Source organism: Natrix helvetica, assembly GCF_964273705.1.
Source record: "Natrix helvetica genome assembly, chromosome: 6".
NCBI classification, from domain to species: domain Eukaryota; kingdom Metazoa; phylum Chordata; class Lepidosauria; order Squamata; family Natricidae; genus Natrix; species Natrix helvetica.
In genome coordinates, this window is record NC_138553.1 from 42,305,206 (window position 1) to 42,327,594 (window position 22,389).

Here is a 22,389-nt window from a genome sequence, read left to right on the forward strand (position 1 = left end):
ATTCAAAGGGACCGACTGAGTCAATCCACAATCGCGCTCTTCTGAACTGGCTTCCAAGAAACCGCTTTTGCTATTGAAAGTCAACTGCCCACCAGGTGCACTATCACCCTGGCCACTGGCGCCACTTAACGCGAGTCCCGCGTTAAGATAGTCGCCTCTGCCTTTTCAGTTGCAATTTTTCATTAAACGAGGGATAAAGTTAAGCCAAGCCAGCTCTCAATCCTCTGGCTCGCCAGCATTCCGATCCGACAGTTCATTCTGGCTATGATTAATTCGTCTTCCAGCTCAAACGATTTCACCCGTTTTGGTTCTGTGTGACCTCACTGGGTTTCGCGACGACGGGCCAAGAAGAGCCTCCGGTTCTCAGGTGCTGCTGGACGCAAACTCCAAAGCAATGCGGACCGGGACTGATGGACGTCGGGGGTGCTTGCTCTCCTGCTTTTGTCGGGATCTCCAAACTGAAGAAGCCACGGAGCATTTTCAAGATGGGGAGAGCGTTGAACAAGATAGTGAGTTGAATGGCCGACCTACGCCTTCCTCTTTCTGACCGCAAAAGTTCTGCACAAAAGTTTGTGCTTTCCTTGTATCTTTACTTTTAGCCCGGCTCATTGTAAAGATGTGCGCAGTGTGTTTTGCCCCGCGAACAGGCTGAAGTTTAAAGCCTTGGGGTCAGTGGTGAAATTCAAATGTTTTTTTTTTACTACCGGTTCTGTGGGCGTGACTTGGTGGGCGTGGCTTGGTGGGCGTGGCAGGGGAAGGATACTGCAAAATCCCCATTCCCACCCTACCTCTGGAGCCAGCCAGAGGTGGTATTTTCCGGTTCTCCAAGTTACTCCAAATTTCCGCTACCGGTTCTCCAGAACCTGTCAGAACCTGCCGAATTTCACCCCTGGTTCAGGTGAAAACGTTTCCGGGTCCTTACGCAATGCTCAGCATATGGACCGGGAGAGCCGCGGAGAGGCAGGAGATACCGAAGGAAAGAAGGAAAGGCCCTGTCTTCCCGGGGAGTGTAGACTCCGGCATCGCTCTGGCACTTGGCGTCTCGCCACTTAAGCCATGGGATGGGAATCGGTTGCATCCAGGTGTGTCAGCACGGGATGGTTGAAAAAGTCAAGGTGGCACGGCATGCGCACACCCACACTAGCCCACAGTCGCCACCTTAACTTTTTTGCACACAGCCTAAGGACACCCCTGGGTGCAACAGGAAGCCCCTTCAATATTACCCTTTGCTTGCTTATCGCAGCTTTCTCTGCTTCCACTTGTCCTTCGAATAGTCGGCAAAGGTGCTTCTTCTAAAAGGCAACGGGACTTTTTTTTCCCTTTGAAAACGTTTCACTTCTCATCCAATTCTTCAGTTCTAAGTAAATATAGAATATTCTGGGTAAGAACTGAAGAAGCTTTTGGGATGAGAAGAAACGTTTTCAAAGGAAAAGGAAATCAAGGAAGTCCACTTGCCTTTTGGAAAAAGCACCTTTGGGACAACTATGAACTGGATGGTTGAGAATCTCCATAGACCTGTCCTTCGAGTACATTTCCCATCGTCCCCACCCAGCAGGGCCTCCACTTTGTGTTCCCGTGCTAATAGAGGATCCTCGCCGGATCCTGCTTCGGCGGGAGCATCTGCGGGTCGGGAAGGCCGCCTCTCTTGTCGAGGGCTTTCGGTCCAGCTGCCAGAAACAAGGAGGGCAAGCGGCGGGGCAGAGACGGGAAACCCCTGGGGTGCTGCTGCGGAGGCGGCAGCTGGAAGAATGAAGGGCTTAGAGACCTTTCCCGCCCCGCGGTGTTCTTCACCTCGTTTGACTGGGTGGAGCGGGGTAGGAGAGGTGTTGTAGTTCGTAAACCGCACGTTAATTGAAACTCCCTCGACGTAAATATTCCACGTTCGGTTTCCCCGGGACTACATTTAATTAGGTCAAGGGATGCTTAGTGGTCATATTCGCACGGCGTGCTAAATTTGGCTAGATCCATGGTGGTTTTTAAGTTCGTTGTGCAAATCTATTGTATGCCTTAGTGCCGGGGTCCAACCTTGGACACTTTAAGACTTGTGGACTTCAACTCCCAGAATTCCTCAGCCAGCAAAGCCACAAAGCAAACTGGCTGAGGAATTCTGGGAGTTGCAGTCCACAATCTTAAAAGTGTCCAAGGTTGGAGACCCCTGCCTTAGTGTATGATTACAAACAATACACGGGGCCAAAGGACAGGTTGATTTACTATGAAGTTAAGTGAGTTGTACGAACTCGGCCTGTTTCTAAATACGGGTCAGATGAAAAGGAAAGAAAGACAACGCCCATCATGGCTTGAGGATTCCGCAGCTGGAATCTGTGGGGCAGCTTGCAGAATCGAAGTGAGCGCCAGTTCCGAGGCGGCTCATTAAGGCTGTCAGTTGCAGGGTGCAAGTAGAAGTGGGTGTTTTTTTTTTAAAAAAAAAGTCAAATTAAATGAAGTTCAGGTGTAGACCAGTGGTGGGATTTTTTTTTTACTACTGGTTCTGTGGGCATGGCTTGGTGGGCGTGGCGTGGGAAGGATGCTGCAAAATCCCCACTCCCTCCCCATTCCAGGGGAAGGTTACTGCAAAATCCCAATTCCCTCCTGATCAGCTGGGACTCGGGAGGCAGAGAATAGATGGGGGGGGGGCAGACACAGGTGGCATTTACCGGTTCTCCAAATTACTCAAAATTTCCGCTACCAATTCTCTAGAACTGGTCAGAACCTGCTGAATACCACCTCTGATGTAGACCAAATGCATGCGTCTCTACTTGTGTACCCGTGTGGACCTATGATCTGAGTCCTCAGCTTCCATCACTCAGTCCTTGGGATGTTGGTCATTGTAGTTTGACGAGACTGGGGGAGGCGATATTTAGGAAAATGAGAGGCGGTTTGGCCTTAAGCAGACAAGGAAACCTCCGGCTGCGTTTCCTTCTCCTCCGGGACGCTTGCCACCGGAGCTCAGTTTTCAACCACCCAAAGAAGCGAATAGGGGGAGAGGCAGTTTCTTGGCACCCCCGCCCCCACCCACCCCCGCCCCCGGATCCGCCCTTCCCCAAACTTGCACACCTAAGTCAACACAGCCCTACCTGCTCCAGGCAAGGGCGGGCTCGGGCTGGGCCACCAGCTGCAGAAGCCATCGCGTTAGGCTCCGGCTGGGCGAGATCAAAAGCGGTCGGCTGGAAGAGGTCAAGCGGCCCGGGGCTTAGTCCTCCGGCGGGGAACGCCACTCTGCATCCAAAGTCCCCAGTTTGTGGAAAAGCCGGTCGGAGCTGACCTTGAGTTCCTTCCCTGCCTTCTCTTTGCTGTTTAAGGGCTGGGACGCCGCTCGCGAAGGACCTGCAGCATAAAAAAAGATTTGGAAGGTAGCCGGAAATTATGGAAGCCCGCCGGGCGGATCCACAAAGGTGGGTGCTTGATTAGGTGAGTTTCCTAATAGGAAGAGGGACTTTTGCTCTGTTCTGACTCTTTTTGTCCGATATCCCAATCAGCCGGGGTTCCCACTCCGCTGAGCCCTACTCATCTGGGGGAAAGGTTTCCTGATATCTTTGGACCCAAAGACTGGGCCACCGGTGAACGCACCTGCCAAATCAAAAGGTTTCTTCCCACCCTTCATGGGACCTCACAATAGCTCTTCTTCTGAGGCAAAGAAGGCAGGATGTCAATCAGTGTGATTTTAAAGAGATTAAAGGAAGGCAATTAATTTTATTGAATTTTTACGCCACCCATCACATTAATAGGGCGACTTTGGGGGCACTAATTAAATCATTAATTAATGGTATTTACTGATATTTATGCATACTTCATAGTTTAATAAATTAATTAAATTAACCATTGCACAGAGTGAATGGGATAGGTCCCGAAAAAATTAATGGAATCATTTAAATTTAATAGCATTCCTTTATACCACAATAGGACACCAACTTTAGCCTATCTGAGTCTCACCAAAAGCTTTGGGAAACTTGGCGGTAGGGAAAAAAAGATTACAAAGATTATATTCCTTATGGGAATGAATTCATCATATCCTCTTCCGGATATGACAAATAAAGAAATTGCAATCTCTTCAGATTGAGGGGCTCACAAATCTGTGTTTGGATCAAGAATGCTTTTCTTAGCCTTCCAAGTGCAGATTCGGAAGGTTGCTTAAACATATAAACAAACAGACCCCACCATCCTCAGACAGGGCAGTTTCTCCATCAAGAGTAATCTAGGCTTCACCCAATAACTAGGTTGGATTACAAAATTATTCGGTGCAGCGACCTAGAGTAATATTCTGATATTATTGTCCATAAATTAGTTCGGTGCGTCCACCCATTTTATTTGATGCTTTGTCTATAGTCGTGGCTAGGTATCAAACGTGGACAAGCAGCAGATTCAGCTCCAGCTTACGCCTCCGAGAGCCCCGAGGAAAACTGCTGGCTTCTCCTGTGCTCTTTCTCTCCTTAAGGCAGGGGTGTCCAAACTTGGCAACTTTAAGACTTGTGGACTTCAACTCCCAGAATTCCCCAGCTGGCTTCAACTCCCAGAATTCCCCAGCTGGCTGGGGAATTCTGGGAGTTGAAGTCCACAAGTTTTAAAGTTGCCAAGTTTGGACACCCCTGCCTTAAGGTAAAGGTAAATGTTCCCCTTGCACATATGTGCTAGTCGTTCCCAACTCTAGGGGGCAGTGCTCATCTCCGTCTCTAAGCCAAAGAGCCAGTGCTGTCCGAAGATGTCTCCGTGGTCATGTGGCCGGCAGGGCTAAATGCCGAAGGGACAGGAAATGCTGTTACCTTCCCACCAAAGGTGGTTCCAATTTCCTACTTGCAATTTTTACGTGCTTTCAAACTGCTAGGTTGACAGAAGCTGGGACAAGCAACGGGAGCTCACTTTTTTTGATTGACAAGCGCGGCGTCTTACCTACTGAGCCACCCTCCCTTTCTCCCCTTCCCCACCCCTAAAGTGGAAGACAGTTGGAAGCCTTCCAGGGATGAGGAACCTGCCCCCCTCTGTCCCCCTCCTCCCCAGCGGAACTACAAGGCCCAGAGTTCCCCTGTCCTGATGCTGTTGTGCTTCAGTTGTTCTCTCCATCCCCACCGCCCAAAAGAAGATTCAGGAGCCCTTCGAAGAAAGTGCAACAGAGAAAGTCCCGAATCCCTTTACAAGACCTCCGCACCTGCCCTCTTCCAGTAGGAAGTGCAGGGGGGAAAAACCCGAGTGAAAGTCAGACTTCTCTCTCTCCAGCCCCAGCCTCTCAAGTTTTGTGACGTCTTTGGCTTTAGACTCGAATAAAAATTGACACTGAATGCAAACTCGGTCATTCCAAACCCAACCCGGGTTTTCTTCGGCTGCAGTCACCGGGGGTGAGGGTCGCGGGGGTTGGTTGGGTGATGATGGTGTAGCAATAGCACTTAGAGTTATAGACCGCTTTATAGTCTTTACTGTCCTCTCTAAGCGGTTTTCGGTCAGCATATTGCCTCCAACAATCTGGGGGCAATCGTGTAGAAGAGGGAGAGAGAAATGAACAAAACATTATTTTCCTCCTTAATGAGAAACCTGGAACTCTCCCTTATTCCAAACAATTTCTCACGTTACCCTGTTTTGCTAACGAGCGCGGAGGAGGGGAACTAAACACCGTTTGGTACGGCTAAAATATCACACACGGAGAGAGGGAGGAAGTGGGGAAGGGGAGAAAGCTGCTTCGAATTTCTTTCTTTTTAAAAAAATAGTTTTTATTAAACATTTTTACCTTTAAGAACGGAAATAAACACAACCAAAAACAAGACAAACATAACAATATAAACTACTTATACAGCCTTCTGTATCAGCATTCATGTTTAGCCTTTGTAGTTCTCCATTCTAGATTGCCTTCCTATCGACTTTAACTTCTCTAATAGTGTAATAAAAGTAGTACTAGCACTTGTAATAATATCAATTGTTCGCAGCTGCTTCGAATTTCTCTCTCACCTATAGGAGGAGCCATTCAATATGGTAGATCTTAACTTCGGAGCATTCTTAGTTCACACCTAGATCTGGCGCTAAGTTTCTTCACCTAGGACAAATATTCATAAATAATGGTACTGTGAGTCAAATATGTTTATTCTAGCGCACAACTGCAATATTGTTACATTTGTTACATTTGGAATTGTAAACAACAAGGCCAGCAAGCAAGTATATACTTTTCTGTACATACGCATTTATAGTTCAATCCTAAACGCGCTTACTAACGGTGCAAAACACTGTATAGAACTAAAAGACTTAGGAGCAAAGTGCATGTATGTAAGAGACCGCAGAGCAAGTCACAGATATGCCACAAAAGCGGTTGGGCCGGGTTTCGCCCAAAACGTCTTCAGGATTTGGGTGCGCATAAATTGAAGATTTTCCAAGTCTTTTGCTTCGCTCTCAAAATAACCATCGCCAAAAAGTCTGTGTGAATGGCGGGCAAAAAATGGCAACTTTTTGTTTTGAACCGCGGGTAACTCTCTTCTGAGGAGTAGTATCCGACTCAAGTGGAGGCCCAACATTATTAGATAAAGACCAGGACACTTTTGCAAACCTTTCCGGGACTTTTCTGCGGAACTAGAACACTGAAGTCCAGGACGCGTTTCCTAGGAAGTAAGACCAGAAGCATTCACTGAATTTTCTCCTCACCTAAGAATTGTATAAGTTGCAACCCTATACTATATCATTCATTTTACAATTGTGATTTTTATTTTATTTATTTATTTAGTTTGTCACTCGTGTACAAAATAATAGGAATAAGAATAAACATGAATAAGAATACAGGAAATGGGTACAAATAAATGGGGCCAGTTAGGCACGTTGGTGCGCTTATGCACGTCCCTAATTTATTCTGCATTATCAATAAATCAGGTCTGGAGAATTGTGTTTGTGTGTGTGTGTGTCCGGTGGGAGAGTTAACTGAATTATTGTAGAGGAAATTGCCAACTGTGAATTTCCCTCCTTCTCGGCTTCCCTTGATTAACTCTGAATAAGTCGTGGGAAGAAAACAACTTTAAAAATATATGTATCTCCGAAGTAGGGAAACCTTCCAAGGCGGCTACTCCAGAGGCAGAAAAGTGGCCCATGGGTTCCTCCGAAGATCCGAAGCGAAGCAGCCTCGCCCGAGTCCCCCAAGAGCTGCAGCCTGCAAATCCCCCGTCTTGCCCGGGGAGGGAAAGCCTGGGGAGAGAAAGGCGCCGGCCCTGCCAGTGTTCCTTGGTGGTCGTCCCTCCCCGCCCTCCCATGATAAACAAACTGGGACAACTTGGAGCGCCGTCTTGCAGAGCCTCAGAAATCGCTGCTTTTTCTACGCTGCTTTTAATTGGGAAGGGAGTCTTGTTTGTTCCGGTCTCCCCACCCCACCCGCCGCCGCCGCCCCGCTGCCCCTTAACCTCTGCCGCGGGGGCCCATCACCGGGGACTTGGCCAACTTTTGTCGCACTCCGGAATCCCCGGCCGGAAAGTTTGCTGACGGGAAGACCGTTCCCAAAGTCTCCCCCCCCCACCTTAGAAAGAAAGGGGGGGCACGTAAATATTTTGACAAGGTTAAGCGCTGATGGACAATGAAAGCTGTGATTCAACATTGGCCCATATGCGCTGTTACGCGAACCCAGTAAAACAATCCTCAGGGTCTTCAGGAACTCTGCAGCAACGCGGGTTCCTCTCATACTTTAGTTTTGCTGGAAACGATTCCAGCACACGCATGAGGTGAGGTCTCTAACAAAGCTCGCGTTGGGGGAAGGGGCGGGAAAGCGGGAGCTCGACTGTCAAGAGGGATCCCCAAAGGCAATCAAGCCAGCCATTGAACGTCCAGGGCCCCTCGGATCTCCTTTCCCGGACCATTTATTTCAACTGATCCAACACTAGTCGTTTACCTACCAAGAGAAGAAGGGGTGGGTTTTCTTGGCCGTCTTCTACTTCGCCCAAAATAATCAAAAATTATTTTGGATTAAAGAGTCAAAATATTGACACGGGGAGGGGGAGGTGCTTCCGGCGCCTGAGAGAGATCTCTGTGGCAGACAGATCCTGAAACTCCTGGATGTCCAATTTATCGCCGAATCGCCTCAAAAACACGGCGTTTTTTTTAAGCTGAAGAACAAGAACCACTAAGAATTTTGGTTCCTTATATTCATTTACAAGTAAGAGAAACACTTGAAGGGGAAAACAGACGTCGATCTTGGTGGAGGGGAGAGAAGGAAGAATTTTCAGATATTTGTTCATTTATTCTTTTCTCTTCCAGTTTTTAACTGAACTGTCTACGGTGGACCTCACACCATTCCTAAGAGGTCGGTAAAGGGGGTGTGCATAAGCGTACCAGCGTGTCTACCGTCCCTGTCCTACTGTCCCCATTTATTTGTACTCATTTCCTTTGTTCATGTCCATGTTCATACTAACTAACTAAATAGAAAGATGAAAATATTCTTGACGGAGTTTTGTACAAGAGATTTATTTTACAACCTTGGGAATGTTACCTACATTTTCTTATATACAAGATCACACCCCACATTTTAAATATATTCTGTTAAAAAAGGAGAAGTACTAAAATTATATACTTGTAATTTTATAACACACACACATGTACACACTCACACCCACAGACACACAAACCAAGATCTCGGGCTCATCAGCTTCCTTCAAACGGGAACGAGCGTTTCAACAAAGATGTTCTCCAAGCACAGTAATATATTAATTATAAAACAGTTGAGAGATAAATAAAAAATAGAATTTAAATCAGAGAGGGGCGGTTCCCTTTATCGGTCGGGGAAAGTTTCCTCTGAAGAAGGTGCACGTTTATTTATTCAGCTGCGCTGCCCTCCTTTATCCCCTCTAGCATTTCCAGAAGATTAAATTAATTCGAGGTTTCGCTTCAAAGTGCGAACTCAAGCAGTTCCTTCCACGGCCCGTTTTCAAAAATGCTACCAGGTCCCTACTTTTCCACCATTTCTTCCCCGTTGTGTACTTTGCGATCTTCGGAAGATATACTGTTCACGATAGAGGAAAGGCAGCGGAGGCTGCTCGAGGCTGAAGAATCCACGGGAGTCCCTCCTGTTTTGGAATGAAGGGGAAAACGTTAAGATCCAAGACCCAGTGAAGATAAACAGCAAGGAAGCCAACTTTCCACCATTGCGCGTCCCCCAAGAGCTACCCCCCTCCCCCTCCTAGTATTTTAATCACCCTCATTCCGCTGGTTAGCACCTTCCAGACTTTTATGGCGGCGCCTGCATTCGGGATCTAAAAATCTCACTATCATAGGCACCTCCTGTCGGGTGTGATACAAGAACTGAATGGCTGTTGTCAAAAAAACCCCAGAAACGGATGCTGTTGCTATGACCTCCATGCAGTTCTCAAGGTTCTTATGAAATCCTCGGGGGCGGGGGGGGGGTCAAGTTCGATTTCAGGGTAATTTGACCTTAATAATTCTGAAAGTTTTTGCTTTCTTTCAAGGAAGTATGTAAGCGCACAATGTGTCATACATGCAATGTATGTCACATACAGCTAGCATGCAACTCGTGGTATTACAAAACCCTCAAGAGTCTAGAAAGACGTGAGCCATAGTATGAGACGCTTCGTTTATTTTAATCAATTCAAATTTAGGGCCTAATAGGCGGCTAAACTTATGCTTTGAAACCAACAGAGCTCAGCTGTTTCGGAAGCTGCCAGGGTCCTACAGGCATTTTACTTTAGAGTTCTAAACTTCGAGGCCAGCTTTTAACATGCCAGTTGCTTTGATTCTTTAAAAAAAAAGATCCAGCTGTACAAAACGTTTGTTTTGATTCTGGACCTGAGCTGCACGGAAAATAGATGCGGCGCTGGGTGAGTAGATGTATTCTAGATATAAACCCCGGTCACAATTTTAGGCTACTTAGTTATCCTGTTGGCTCATTGCAACTTTCAGACGCGTTTGCCTGAGGCTCTTTCCGTCACCTAACAGCCACTCCATTTTATTAACTGTGGAAGTCGAAGGATTTGTAAGGATTTGGGCTGTTCCGGGAGCCAATAAGGACCAAACCCGCGAAAGGACAGATGTCTGGCCGGCCCCTGATTTCCCAGCCAATTCAAAGGCGGAGAAATGCGCTCCTACAATCCGTCAGCCCAGCATGAAGTGCGCTTTACCTTCCTTGGCGCTGATCGGCAGCGTCCGGGAATGGTCAGAGCCGCTCGACCAGGCGGAGCTGCAGGTGCTCAAGTAGTCGGGGGTGGCCATCTGAAAAGGAGGAGAAGAAGGAAGGAAGGAAGGAAGGAAGGAAGGAAGGAAGGAAGAAAGAAAGAAAGAAAGAAAGAAAGAAAGAAAGAAAGAAAGAAAGAAAGAAAGAAAGAAAGAAAGAAAGAAAGAAAGAAAGAAAGAAAGAAAGAAAGGTGGAGGAGAGGGGAAGGCGATCACCAGCCACTTCCAAGCATCCCGCCCCACTGCCGCGCCCAGCCCTCTTCCCCGGCTGGCCAAGGCCAAGGGAAGAGAAGGGTGTCCGGGCAGTGGCCGTGGCCGAGCCGCGCTTACGTTTCCGCGCTTGGGGCCGCCGAAGCCGAAAGCGCCGCTGTCCCCGGCGCTTCCCTCGCCAACGGGCAGGAGCAGCTCCTGGCCTTTGTCCTGTTGGTCGAGGCGCTGGAGCAGCTCCTGCAGCCGCTCGATGTAGCTGATGGCGCTGCGCAGGATCTCCACCTTGGGCAGCCGCTGGTTGGGGTTGGCCACCGTCCGCCTCTTGAGGGCCTCGAAGGCCTCGTTGATCTTCTTCAGGCGCCTCCTCTCGCGCAGAGTGGCCGCCTTGCGCCGGTCGGTGGGCGCCGCTTTCTTCTTGCAGGTCTTGCAGGCCCAGATCAGGCACTGGCCCGGGCAGTGCAGCGGCTGGAAGCCCGGCGGCGCCAACACGTGCTGCTCCTCGCCGCTGCTGTCGCCGCCGCCGCCGCCGCTGCCGCAGGGCTCCGGGGCCAGCTGGTCCTGGCACGAGGAGGGCGACAGGGTGCTGTCGCTGCCCGGGTAGAGCGGCGACCCCTCGGCCATGTCCAAGCTCTGCAGGACTCCATTCTCGCCGTCCAGGTAGAAGAAGTAGGAGCCGGATTCGAAAAGGTCCATCATGATGGGCTCGCGGGTCGCCTCTGGGCCTCCCGGGGGTGGGGGCGGGGCTGGCCACAGGCAGCCCGGGGAGCGCGCGCCGGAGAAGCGGCCCGACGGAATTTAATTAGCGCGGTGACATAAGAGCCCTTGGCTGCTTTATATATAGTAGCCCTTGAAACTCTATCCAACTTTTAGCTGTCGCCACGCATCACCCTCCTAGGAGCCGAGCAGAAAGCCAGCTCGAGACTGTGCCAGCCTGAGACTGTTAGGGGCCAGGAGGAAAGGAGGAGCAGCAAAAAAGACACATCTCCCCCCCCAAAAAAAAATTATAAAGCCAAGAGCCATTAAAAAAAAAACCACGAGGGGGAAGAGAATGAATGACAAAGTTGAGTTGCTTGTCTCTGAGTGTAAAGAGTGTGAGGTGTGAAAGAAAAAAGGAGTACAGGTAATCCTCGACTTACGGCCACAATTGAGCCCCAAATTTCTGTTGCTAAGTGAGACATTGTTTAAGGCAGGGGTGTCCAAACTTGGGAACTTTAAGACTTGTGGACTTCAACTCCCAGAATTCCCCAGCCGGCTGGGGAATTCTGGGAGTTGAAGTCCACAAGTCTTAAAGTTCCCAAGTTTGGACACCCCTGGGTTAAGGGAATGTTGCCCCATTTTATGAACTTTGTGCCACCTTTGTTAAATGAATGAATGACCTTAAGCATGGTTGAGAAGTGAATCAGGCTTCCCTATTGACTGTCAGAAAGTTGCAGACACTGCAACCTTGGTAAGTATCAGTCAGTTTCCAAGCACCTGAATTTTGATAGTTGCAATGATCGTAAAATGGTCATCTCACTTTGTTGAGTGCCCTTATAACTTCAAACGAACTGTTGTAAGTCAAGGCTACCTGTAATCAAACAGCGATGAATCCTTGGGTGGGGGGTAAGTATAGACCACCACAAAGTAGACCTGAAGATTATACCTGCAAAGAGGCAAATCAGTATCTTTGTTGGGCTGAGCATTATTGTTGGCTTTTTCTTTCAGCATACTGTTCCTATGACCCTAATCAATTAGGTGTGGTCCAAGGGTATAAAGGGGAAAGAACACGGTGGTAATGCTGCCAAGAAGGTTGGCAAGGAGCAATCCTCTGAGCCCCTTATCACAAGACTTAGTTCAGCAGCTAAGATCCACCCTGCCCTCGGGAACCCCTCTCCCTACTGCACCCCACCCCAATTTATTGTTGATCTTCAGAAAAGCCTGGTTATTTCCTCTGGCACTGGGGTCATGATGACCTACTCCACATCTAGAGTAAGTGTGATATGAGCCATGATTGTCTATGATTGTCTCTGTGCTTATGTGGAATTGTTCATTGTTTGGTTCTCTGTGTTTTGTTGTAAGCTGCCCATAGTCTCAGTGCTTGATTTGGGTGGCCATTCTTCTCTATCATCCATCCATCTATCCCTCCATCCAATTCATAAGACTCTGTTGACATACAGTGAATGTGCATTCAGTAGATATATGTGTGCCATATATGCTAGATTGCCCAATTTTCAATCAGATCCCGGGTTTGAAACCAGTAGCAATTACTTCTTTGCACATGTACTTTTTAACAATACAGTTGGACTCCAATTCAGACGAAATCAAAATTTCTGCTGCTTCTTTTTGATATATATAATGCAAATGCTTAGTAACACATCTAGTTAAATTGGTTTCTGATGGCCACTAACAATTTAGGAATAGGAAGATGGAATGGTGCAAGCAATGGTTTGAAGCCAACATCTGCATGACCAGTTTCTGTACTTTGCCTATTAAGCACGTGAAACATACCAAACATTGTAAAAGATAACCTTGTTGTTCACCCTCATGAAAAAAGATCTCGTTAGATAAATGTATAAACTTGGTTTCAAGGAGTTTGCAAGTATGTGTTACAAATAGGCCCACTGCATAGACACAGAAACATTAATTCCAGTTAAAGAGCTTGGAATTGGAACAGTCTGTCTGGTTTCTTTGATCAGGGGGGATCGAGTGATCAAGACACTTCAGAAAATGTCCATGCAGAAGTAACTACCATAGTTTTTTACAGCAGTGCCCTTGCAACCAGAAAACTAATAATTTGTAGTTGGCAATGGGGGGGGGGGACGGGACGGGACTTTTCTAATATCTTGTTGCGGAAGACAACAAAATGGTTGAAGTCAAGGTAATGATGTCATAATAGTCTAAAAGTAATACTGCTAGTTAGTATTTTCCTCCTTATATTATTTATTATGCACAGGGCTCTCGTTTTTCTTCTAGCTTTAGTTCTGCTAAACCCATCTGAATGCTGAATTAGGGCAGTCCAGTCCAGGACAATTCCAGTAATCCAAAAGGTTTTAGGAGATGCAGGTAGCCCTGGATTTTCAGCTTCTGAATTATATCAATATTGATTGTATTAAGTCAAAAGTAATGGGTTTTTTTTCTTAGAAAAAGAAGGTTAAAATTTCCTGGATTATGAATGGTGACAGACTAGATAAATTTATTGTTAAATGTATTTTGAAATCTGATTTCAGACTACTAGTTGAAAAGTCATGTTAAGCTAGTAAAAAACAAACATAAAAGCAGTATGTGTAATAGAGAAAATTTATTCTGCCACACAGAAGTACTTTCACACCCAAATGTTTGGGGACTCAATTTGGTTTTCAAAATGTTGCTTGTGGTTCTTAGATCTAAATTGCAAGCCTTGCTGAAATATACCTGTAGTCTGGTATTATGATTGTAGCTGATTGTAATAAACACATTAATCTTTCAATTAATACATATTTATCTTCAAAAGTGTGTGTGTGTGTATCATAAGATACGAAGATATTTTTTCCTACCTAAATGATTAAAAATTCAAAGCTATTTAAAATGATATAGCCTTCTTTTTCAGCAAGAAATACTTGACAAACATTGCATTTGAGACTTTTAGTGAGGTTTCATGATAAACTAAATGTCCCTGAAGGAATGGAGATTGATGACCAGATAGCTAATAGTGGATGGCAAAGACTCTGCGGAATAAGGAAAGATCATGAGATGGTCCACTTGAACTCCAGACAGCTCCCCCTATAGGAGCTGAGGTTTTTGTTGTCATGAATCAAACATTGGTGGTGGAAGATTTCAATCAAGATCCCAGCCCTAATGCAACATATAAGGGTTTGTTGAGCCTCTTGTTTTTTTAACTCATTTTGAGAGATTAAAATACAAAACTCCAACAAACGTATAAAGAAGAAGAAAAACATAAAACAAACAAGACATTGAAAAAAGGTGCACTAATCCCTCCAACACACACACACACACACACACAAAATCTTCCCTAGCTGAATACTGGTTAATACATTATTACAGTATTGACTCCCCACCCCTCATGAAACAGAAAATTTTTTAAACTACTAAATCTATTTACAAATTATTGAACTGTCATCTATATACTATATTAATTGTAAAATAGTTAAGAACAACAACAACAACAACAATAAAAAAAGACAAAATTGAAGTTTCAAAACCCTCTGTTAACAAACTGTTACTGTAATCAACTTGTAAAAAATTTACCACGGCATCTTATCTATCCCAAATTATCTCAAAAGTTGAGAGTAATTCCTTCTGGAACAAATATCCATGTTTGTTTCTTAACAACATCTATTATCAATTGTTGTCCCATTAAATATCAAGTTCAGTCTCCACAATTGGTCTATCTTCCGAACAAAATCCAGATGAAAGTGGTTTCTGATTAAATATAACACATTCATTCCCCAAAGTTCTTCAGTACTCCTCCGAAAATCCAATTTATCATATCTCCATTCACACAGGCTTCTGCTATTGTAAAAGAATGCAGGCTTGAACTTTAGAGAGGGGTATGCAACTGGCTCAGTTGGTTCTATGTCTCTATAGTCCATAACGTTTTCCAGACTTTCCAATAGTTTGCAGTTTTTCAATCATATTCCTTTTGTGAATGTAATTTATCCAGAACTACATGCATCTGAAGATTGTTTACATTATTATTTCATCAAACTTTTTTTAAAAAAGCTTTCAACTAAAATTGCATGTTACCCAAATGACTTTTTCTGGATATCAACCACACTTGCTTGCCTGTAAATCCAATGCACTATTTTTCTGCATAACTTAGCAGGAAACAAAGGATGCTGGAGCAGAAAAAAACAGGAAAGACGTTTTTTGGATATTTTGATCCAAGGTTAAATGCAAAAAAAAAAAAAAAAGAATTCCTCCCAAGTATTTGGCAGGTTTAAAAAATGCAAAAACCCTGTGGTGAGAGTCCAAGATTAATGTAAATCGAATGAAAGCACTTTCACCATCCAAGTATATGCCATGTTTTCTTACAGAAAATGAAAGTTATTCAAAACAGCATAAATCAAAGGAAAAAAAGAGAACAGGTAGAGTCCAGCAAGAGGTTAAGATAAATCAGTATTCAGCCAGATAAAAAGCAGATTAAAACAGAAAATTTAAAAAGTGAAGTTAAAACTCAGGTATGCTTAAGAAAATAAACTGCCGAAAGGAAGACAAATAATCAATGACTTTCTAATCACTCACCAAAGGGAACTGGAATCTTCAAGACTCCCCTTCCCAGACGGATGCATGACTATTCAAAAGCTGTCTTGAGTCATTCCTAAATGCTCAAATTCAGGGAACAGCACTGCCAGAGAACCAGCTTTGGCAGCAATATTAGCAGATCATTGGTAAGAGAAAGAGAAAAAAAACTCTTACTGTCCAGCAGCCATCTTAGGGAGGAGTCCCTGAATCTCATTTATTAGTCACTTTCAGAAACTGGTTTTTAATTCCTTTTTAGTTATTAGAAAATTTTGGAACAATATGTTTTATAGCACTGAGTGAGTTTCCTTTCTTTCACTAAGAAGTTTTAAATAAAAATTTAAGTTCAACTTTAAAAAATCTTTTTAATAAACAGTAAAAGAGCGATTAGAATGTTGATTTTGAAAAATTACAAGTAAACTAAGGGACCAGATAGATTTGGAATAAGATTTTGGAATTAATAAGAATCATCCTTTTTTTTATTTTTAAGCATAAAAGACAACATAAAAAATTCTCATCCATTACATACAGCATGTCGTTTGGTTACAAGCGTTTGTGCATCCATATTTTCAATTACGTATACAATCACAAAGTTTCCGTCTAATATAACTAAGTACCTCACTTTCATTGTACATCATATATTCAATTACGGTTAATATTTCTTTCTTTTCAGCAAACCTAATTCCCTTGCATCCTTAATTGTCTATTTAATAACAATATACCTTTATGTAATCACTTATCTCATTCTGATTATTTTTACAGTGTAAAAGAATTTACCAACTGTTTATGTTTATACATCACTACTTTCAATTATGCATAATCCCACCAATCATCCAAGTATGCTTATGTTCATTGTTGTCCTTGTACATCATACATTCAAACAAAAATGTTATTTCTTCATTTTTAAACAGAGTATTCTAAGTACTCACTTCATACATATACCAATCTTTCATTATTTCCTTATTAAACTATTTATCAACAACAAGTGTCTTATAGAGGGGCTGGGAGTCAGAGGCACCGTTTTACGGTGGTTTGGCTCCTACCTCTCTGGTCGGACGCAACGTGTGTTGACAGGGGAGCAGAGTTCGACCCGGAGGCCACTCACATGTGGAGTGCCACAGGGATCGGTGCTCTCGCCTCTCCTGTTCAACACATATATGAAACCGCTGGGTGAGATCATCCGTGGTTTTGGAGTGGGATATCATCTGTATGCTGATGATACTCAGCTATACATTTCCACTCCGAACCACCCCAATGAGGCCGTCGAAATGATGTCCCGGTGTCTGGAGGCCGTACGGGTCTGGATGGATGGCAACCGACTAAAACTCAACCCTTCCAAGACGGAGTGGCTGTGGCTTCCGGCCTCCCGGTTCAACCAGGTGCTTCCATCTCTGGCCATCGGGGGCGTCCAACTAGCCCCCATGGAACAGGTGCGCAATTTGGGCGTCCTCCTGGATGCCCGGCTGTCCATGGATAACCATGTAACAGCCGTGGCAAGGGGGGCGTTCCATCAGGTTCGCCTGATGCGCCAACTGCGCCCCTTATTGGACCGGGATGCCCTACGCACAGTCACCCATGCGCTAGTGACGTCTCGCCTGGATTACTGCAATGCTCTCTACATGGGGCTTCCCTTGAGATGCACTCGGAGACTACAGTTGGTCCAGAACGCGGCCGCGCGGGTGATTATGGGGAGGACTAGATACTCCCCTGTAACACCTCTCCTGCGCGAGCTGCACTGGCTTCCTGTGGTCTACCGAGTGCGTTTCAAGGTTTTGATTATGATCTTTAAAGCGCTCCATGGCACAGGGCCTAGTTATATGCAGGATCGCATCCTACCTCACACATCCCTACGACCAATTCGCTCACACAGAGAGGGACTTCTCCGGGTGCCGTCCGCCAAACAGTGCCGGGGGGCGACACCCAGGAGCAGAGCCTTCTCTGTGGTGGGCCCAGCCCTGTGGAATGACCTCCCCCGTGACATCAGGATTACTTCCGATCTCCGCTCCTTCCGTGTACAGCTGAAGACCCACCTCTTTCAATTATCTGGCCTGGCTCAATCGTAATTATTCTTATTCCTCCTAACTGGTTTTAAATTGTATTTTAAACGTTAAATTTTAATTCTATATGGGGTTTTTATAATTGGGGTATCTTAATGCGGGTTTTTTAACTGTCTATATGATGTAAATTGTCTACCTCCTCCGAGTTCGAGTCCGTGTTTGTGTATCTGTATGTATGTTCTGTATGTATGCCTATGTGTTTTTATATATTTTCTGTGTTTTATATGCCCCATTGTACGCCGCCCCGAGTCCCACTTGGAAAGGGAGCGGCTAATAAATTCAAACTTATTATTATTATTATTATTATTATTATTATTATATAATATACATCACTATTTAGAGTCATGCATAATATCACCAATCATCTATCAAATATACATAGATCCATTATTATCCTTATCCTTCATTTTAAAACAAAATATTCTAAATTATTTAATTCATATATATGTCAGTCTTTCATTGTATCGTTATTAATCTATTTAACAACATGTTTGTATTATCATTTATCTCCTTCAATTAAAACATAAATAAAATATTTTTCATTTCCAGGTTTTTTTGTCCAGCCACTGATAAAACAAATCCCATATCTTATAAAATTGCTCATCTTCGTTCTCTAATTCCAAATGTCAATTTACTCATTTCAGCACACTCCATTATCTTTCGAATAACTTCCTCCTGTTTTGGTATTGTTTCATTTTTCCAGTTTTTTGCAAATATGATTCTAGCTGCTGTTAAAACGTTTACGATCAGATATTTCAAGTCTTTATTGTAAGTTTCTGGTATGATTCCCAATAAAAAAATCTCTGTTTCAAGATCTATGATTTTCTCCAACCACATGTAAATTTTAGTCCAGTATCTTTTAGCTTCAGTGCAAGTCCACCACATGTGGTAATAAGAACCCGGTATCTGATGACATTTCCAACACTTTTCCGATTTATTCTTGGATATTCTTGCAATTCTCGTTGGGGGTAGATGCCACCTGTAAAACATCTTATATAAATTTTCTTTATATGCATTGACATTGTCATTTTATAATTTTGAGACCACAATTTCTGCCATTTCTCTAACTCAATCCCATGTCCAAATTTTTCCCCCAAGCTATCATAGTTTCTTTAACTTGTTCCTCTTGTAGTTTGACCTCTAATAAATATCCATATAGTTTTTAAATTACTTTTTCATCAGTACCTGTTAAAATTTTATCTAGCTCAGTCATTTTGTTGTAAAGATCTTTTGATTTTCTGTCTTCATTATATCTAGAGTGTATCTGCACCAGTGGTGGGTTTCAAAAATTTTTGGAACCTACTCTGTGGGTGTGGCCTGATTTGTGGGAGTGGCTTGCCTGCCATGTGACCGGGTGGGAGTGGCTTGCCAGCAATGTGACCGGGTGGGAGTGGCTTGCTGGCCATGTGACCGGGTGGGAGTGGGATGTTAGAAGATCCCAAATGAAGTTAGAAAGGCTGGGTCCCAAACCCAGCTGGCTTAACTGGGATAGGGGGAATAGGGGGTAGAGGTTCACCAAGGACCCTCCTCTCCTTTCCCCCCAAAAGCAGAGGGCGTCAGTATTTAGAGGGAAGTCCCCCAACTTCCCCCCTTTGTGTGTCACTCTTTCTCTCTCTCTCTCTTCCTCCGTTTCTCTCCCCCCTTTCCTTCCTCCTCCTTTTCCTCTGTTCCCCCCAGTTTTTCAAGCTGAGCCATTGGGGGAGGTCAGAGGGAGAGAGAGACGGATTGAAGGGTGCAAAGAGATGGGGGCATCCCATTTTGAGAAGCCTCCGTTAGCAAAAGATCGCTGAGAGGAGGAAGGGAGGATTCCCCAGCCCACTCAGCGCTGTTTTCAATGGGAGGCTTTTCCCCCTCTCAGTTCTTTCCCTTCCCAAAAGATCGCTGAGAGGAGGAAAGGGAGGATTCCCCACCCCACTTTTCCCTTCCCAAAAGATCGCTGAGAGGAGGAAAGGGAGGATTCCACACCCCACTTTTCCCTTCCCAAAAGATCCCTGAGAGGAGAAAAGGGAGGATTCCACACCCCACTTTTCCCTTCCCAAAAGATCCCTGAGAGGAGGAAAGGGAGGATTCCCCACCCCACTTTTCCCTTCCCAAAAGATCCCTGAGAGGAGGAACGGGAGGATTCCCCACCCCACTTTTCCCTTCCCAAAGGATCGCTGAGAGGAGGAAAGGGAGGATTCCCCACCCCACTCAGCGCTGTTTTCAATGGGAGGCTTTTCCCCCTCTCAGCTCTTTCCCTTCCCAAAAGATCGCTGAGAGGAGGAACGGGAGGATTCCTCACCCCACTCAGCGCTGTTTTCAATGGGAGGCTTTCCCCCTCTCAGCTCTTTCCCTTCCCAAAAGATCGCTGAGAGGAGGAAAGGTGGGTGAGCGAGCAATGGAGTGGCTTCTGGACGGGCAGGGGCAAGCAAGTGAGTGATAGGGGCGGGGCAGGAACTTACTTCCGGGTTCATTGTCCAACAGGTTCGCCAGAACCGGTGCGAACCGGTAGGAACCCACCACTGATCTGCACATATGAATACCAATTCATTCTATTCCTTCTTGTTTCAACTCTTGGATAGATTTGGGTTCACCCTTGGCATTCAATATTTCAACATATCTAACTGTTTATTCCTTTTTATATATTATTGGATATGAAAAAGCTTCAATGGTTGCTATCCAGACTGGAGTTTTTAAGTAGTGTAATCTTTTAACCTTTTCCCAATTTAATAGCAAAGCCTCCCTTATATAATGTCTTCTAAAATAACCATGTGCTTTAGTTCTCTTATACCATAAAAAAGCATACCATCCCAACAGTAAATCATGACCCTCTACATTCAATAATCTAGATTTTTTTAGTGTTATCCACTCCTTAATCCATATCAGGTTTGTTGCTTGATAATATAACTCCCAGTCAGGTAAGCCCAATCCTCCTCTTGTTCTAGCATCTTGTAGCAATTTGAGTTTGATTCTTGCTTTTTTCCCTTTCCAGATAAACTTCAAAACTATTTTGTTTAGATCTTCAAAAAAGTCCTTGCCCAATCTGATTGGGATTGTCTGAAACAGGTATAAAATTCTGGGTAAGATGTTCATTTTAATTGTAGAGATTCTTCCTATCATTGATAGTTGTAGCTTCCCATTTCATCAAGTAAGTCGCAATTTATTGCTTTAGTCTAGTATAGTTGTCCTCCTTAAGAGTACTGCATCTAGCTGATAGATATATCCCCAAGTATTTAACCTTGTTTGTAACTTGAATCTGCAAAATTTCTGCCAACTCTGGTATGTTCTTTGTCAAAATCTTTGTTTTATCTTTGTTTATTTTCAAGCCCGCTACTTTTCCATACTCCTCTATTCTTTCTAACAATTTGAGTGCTGTCTCTAACGGTCTTCAAGGATAAAAACCAAATCATCTGCAAACACTTGTAGCTTGTATTCTTCTTTTTCAAGTTTTCATTCCTTTTATTTCTTCTTCTTCTCTAATCTTTCTGTTTAAAACTTCTAATGTTAAGACAAAAGTAATGGTGATAGTGGACAGCCTTGTCTCGTACTTCTTTTTATTTCAATAGAGTCTGTCAGTTCTCCATTTACCATTATCTTTGCTGTTTGTTTATGATATACCATTTGTATAGTTTGAATAAATTTCTTACCAAAATTCATCTGTTCCAATTGTAAGAACATAAATTGCCAATTCACGTTATCAAAATCCTTCTGTGCATCAAGAAACATCAAAGCCATTTGTTTTTCAGGATGGGCCTCATAATACTCCAAAGTATTCAAAATCATTCTCATATTGTCTTTCATTTGTCTCTTTGGTAAAAAACCATTTTGATCAGAGTGGATAAAACTATTTAGGTATTTTTTAAAGTCTCTCTGCTAATATAGATGCAAATAACTTATAATCTGAATTTAATAAAGAGATTGGTCTATAATTCTTGGTTTGTGTTAAATCAGTCTCCTCTTTGGGTAGCAATGCAATGTATGCTTCTCACCATGATTTAGGTATTCTACTCTCAGACATCACTTCATTCATAACTTCTAAGAGTGGGAGAGACAAGGATTCTTCAAATGTTTTGTAGAATTCCACTGGTAATCCATCCAGTCCCGGGGCCTTTCCATTATTTTGTTTTTTAAGTGCTTCTGTTAGCTCCATCATCGTTATTTTGCCTTCCAACATTGTTCTAGTTTCGTCTGGTACCTGGGGTAGATTAGCGTCCTGTAAATATTTTTTAACTCTTTCCTCTTCTATTTTCTCTTGTTCATACAGCTTAACATAGTAGTCTTGTATGGTTTTCTTCTTCTCAGCATTTCCATGCTGAATTTGTCCTTGCTCATCTCTTAGCCACAATATTTTCTTTGCTTCTCTCTCTCTTTTCAGTTTATATGCCAACCATCTGTCTGGCTTATTTGCATTTTCAAACTAGTTCTGTTTAGTACCTCTAATTTTTTGTGCCAGTTCTTCCTTTTCCAGTAGATCCATTTTGTGTTTAATTATATCCATTTTTATTTTAACATCTTTTTTTTTGTGGAGATCTCTGTAGCTCTTTTTCAAGTATTTTATAGAGGTTCTCTAAAGCTTTATGTGTTTGTCTTTTCTTTGAATTTCTCTTCCTTATTTAGTCTATTATCAGACCTCTAGTAACAACCTTCATTGTATCCCAGAGGTTCTGCATTGATGTATCTCCTTTTCTATTTTCTTTAAAGAAAAAAGCCAGTTATTTTTCCATTTTCTGTACAAAGTCTTTTTCTTTCAGTATGATATTATTTAGTGTCCATCTAGATCTTATCCTTTGGCCTT

General features: G+C 43.9%; 1 protein-coding gene across 3 annotated transcripts; it reads right to left on the reverse strand.

The window, feature by feature from the left end:
• Positions 1-5,845: 5,845 nt before the first annotated feature.
• On the reverse strand, positions 5,846-11,054 carry MYF6 (myogenic factor 6). Of its 3 annotated transcripts, XM_081958320.1 has the most exons (4): positions 10,462-11,054; positions 10,080-10,170; positions 8,926-9,011; positions 5,846-6,572 (listed from the first exon to the last, which is right to left on the reverse strand). In XM_081958320.1, the coding sequence occupies exons 1-4, from the start codon at positions 11,035-11,037 to the stop codon at positions 6,264-6,266; spliced, it is 1,062 nt and encodes a 353-aa protein (XP_081814446.1). In that variant the 5' UTR covers positions 11,038-11,054; the 3' UTR covers positions 5,846-6,263. The 3 variants fall into 3 exon arrangements, with proteins under 3 accessions (XP_081814446.1, XP_081814448.1, XP_081814447.1); XM_081958322.1 differs by lacking the exon at positions 10,080-10,170 and having other exon boundaries at positions 6,509-6,572; XM_081958321.1 differs by lacking the exon at positions 5,846-6,572 and having other exon boundaries at positions 8,394-9,011.
• Between the last annotated feature and the right edge of the window lie 11,335 nt (positions 11,055-22,389).

Bases quoted from the DNA above. Each gene is read 5' to 3' on its own strand.
- MYF6 (XM_081958320.1), bottom strand. From the start codon at position 11,037: ATGATGGACCTTTTCGAATCCGGCTCCTACTTCTTCTACCTGGACGGC. The intron at 10,171-10,461 runs GTAAGCGCGGCT...CCTCCTTTTCAG, and splicing joins GCGGCCCCAAGCGCGGAAAC to ATGGCCACCCCCGACTACTT. The intron at 6,573-8,925 runs GTACACAACGGG...CTTACTTCCTAG, and splicing joins TATCTTCCGAAGATCGCAAA to GAAACGCGTCCTGGACTTCA.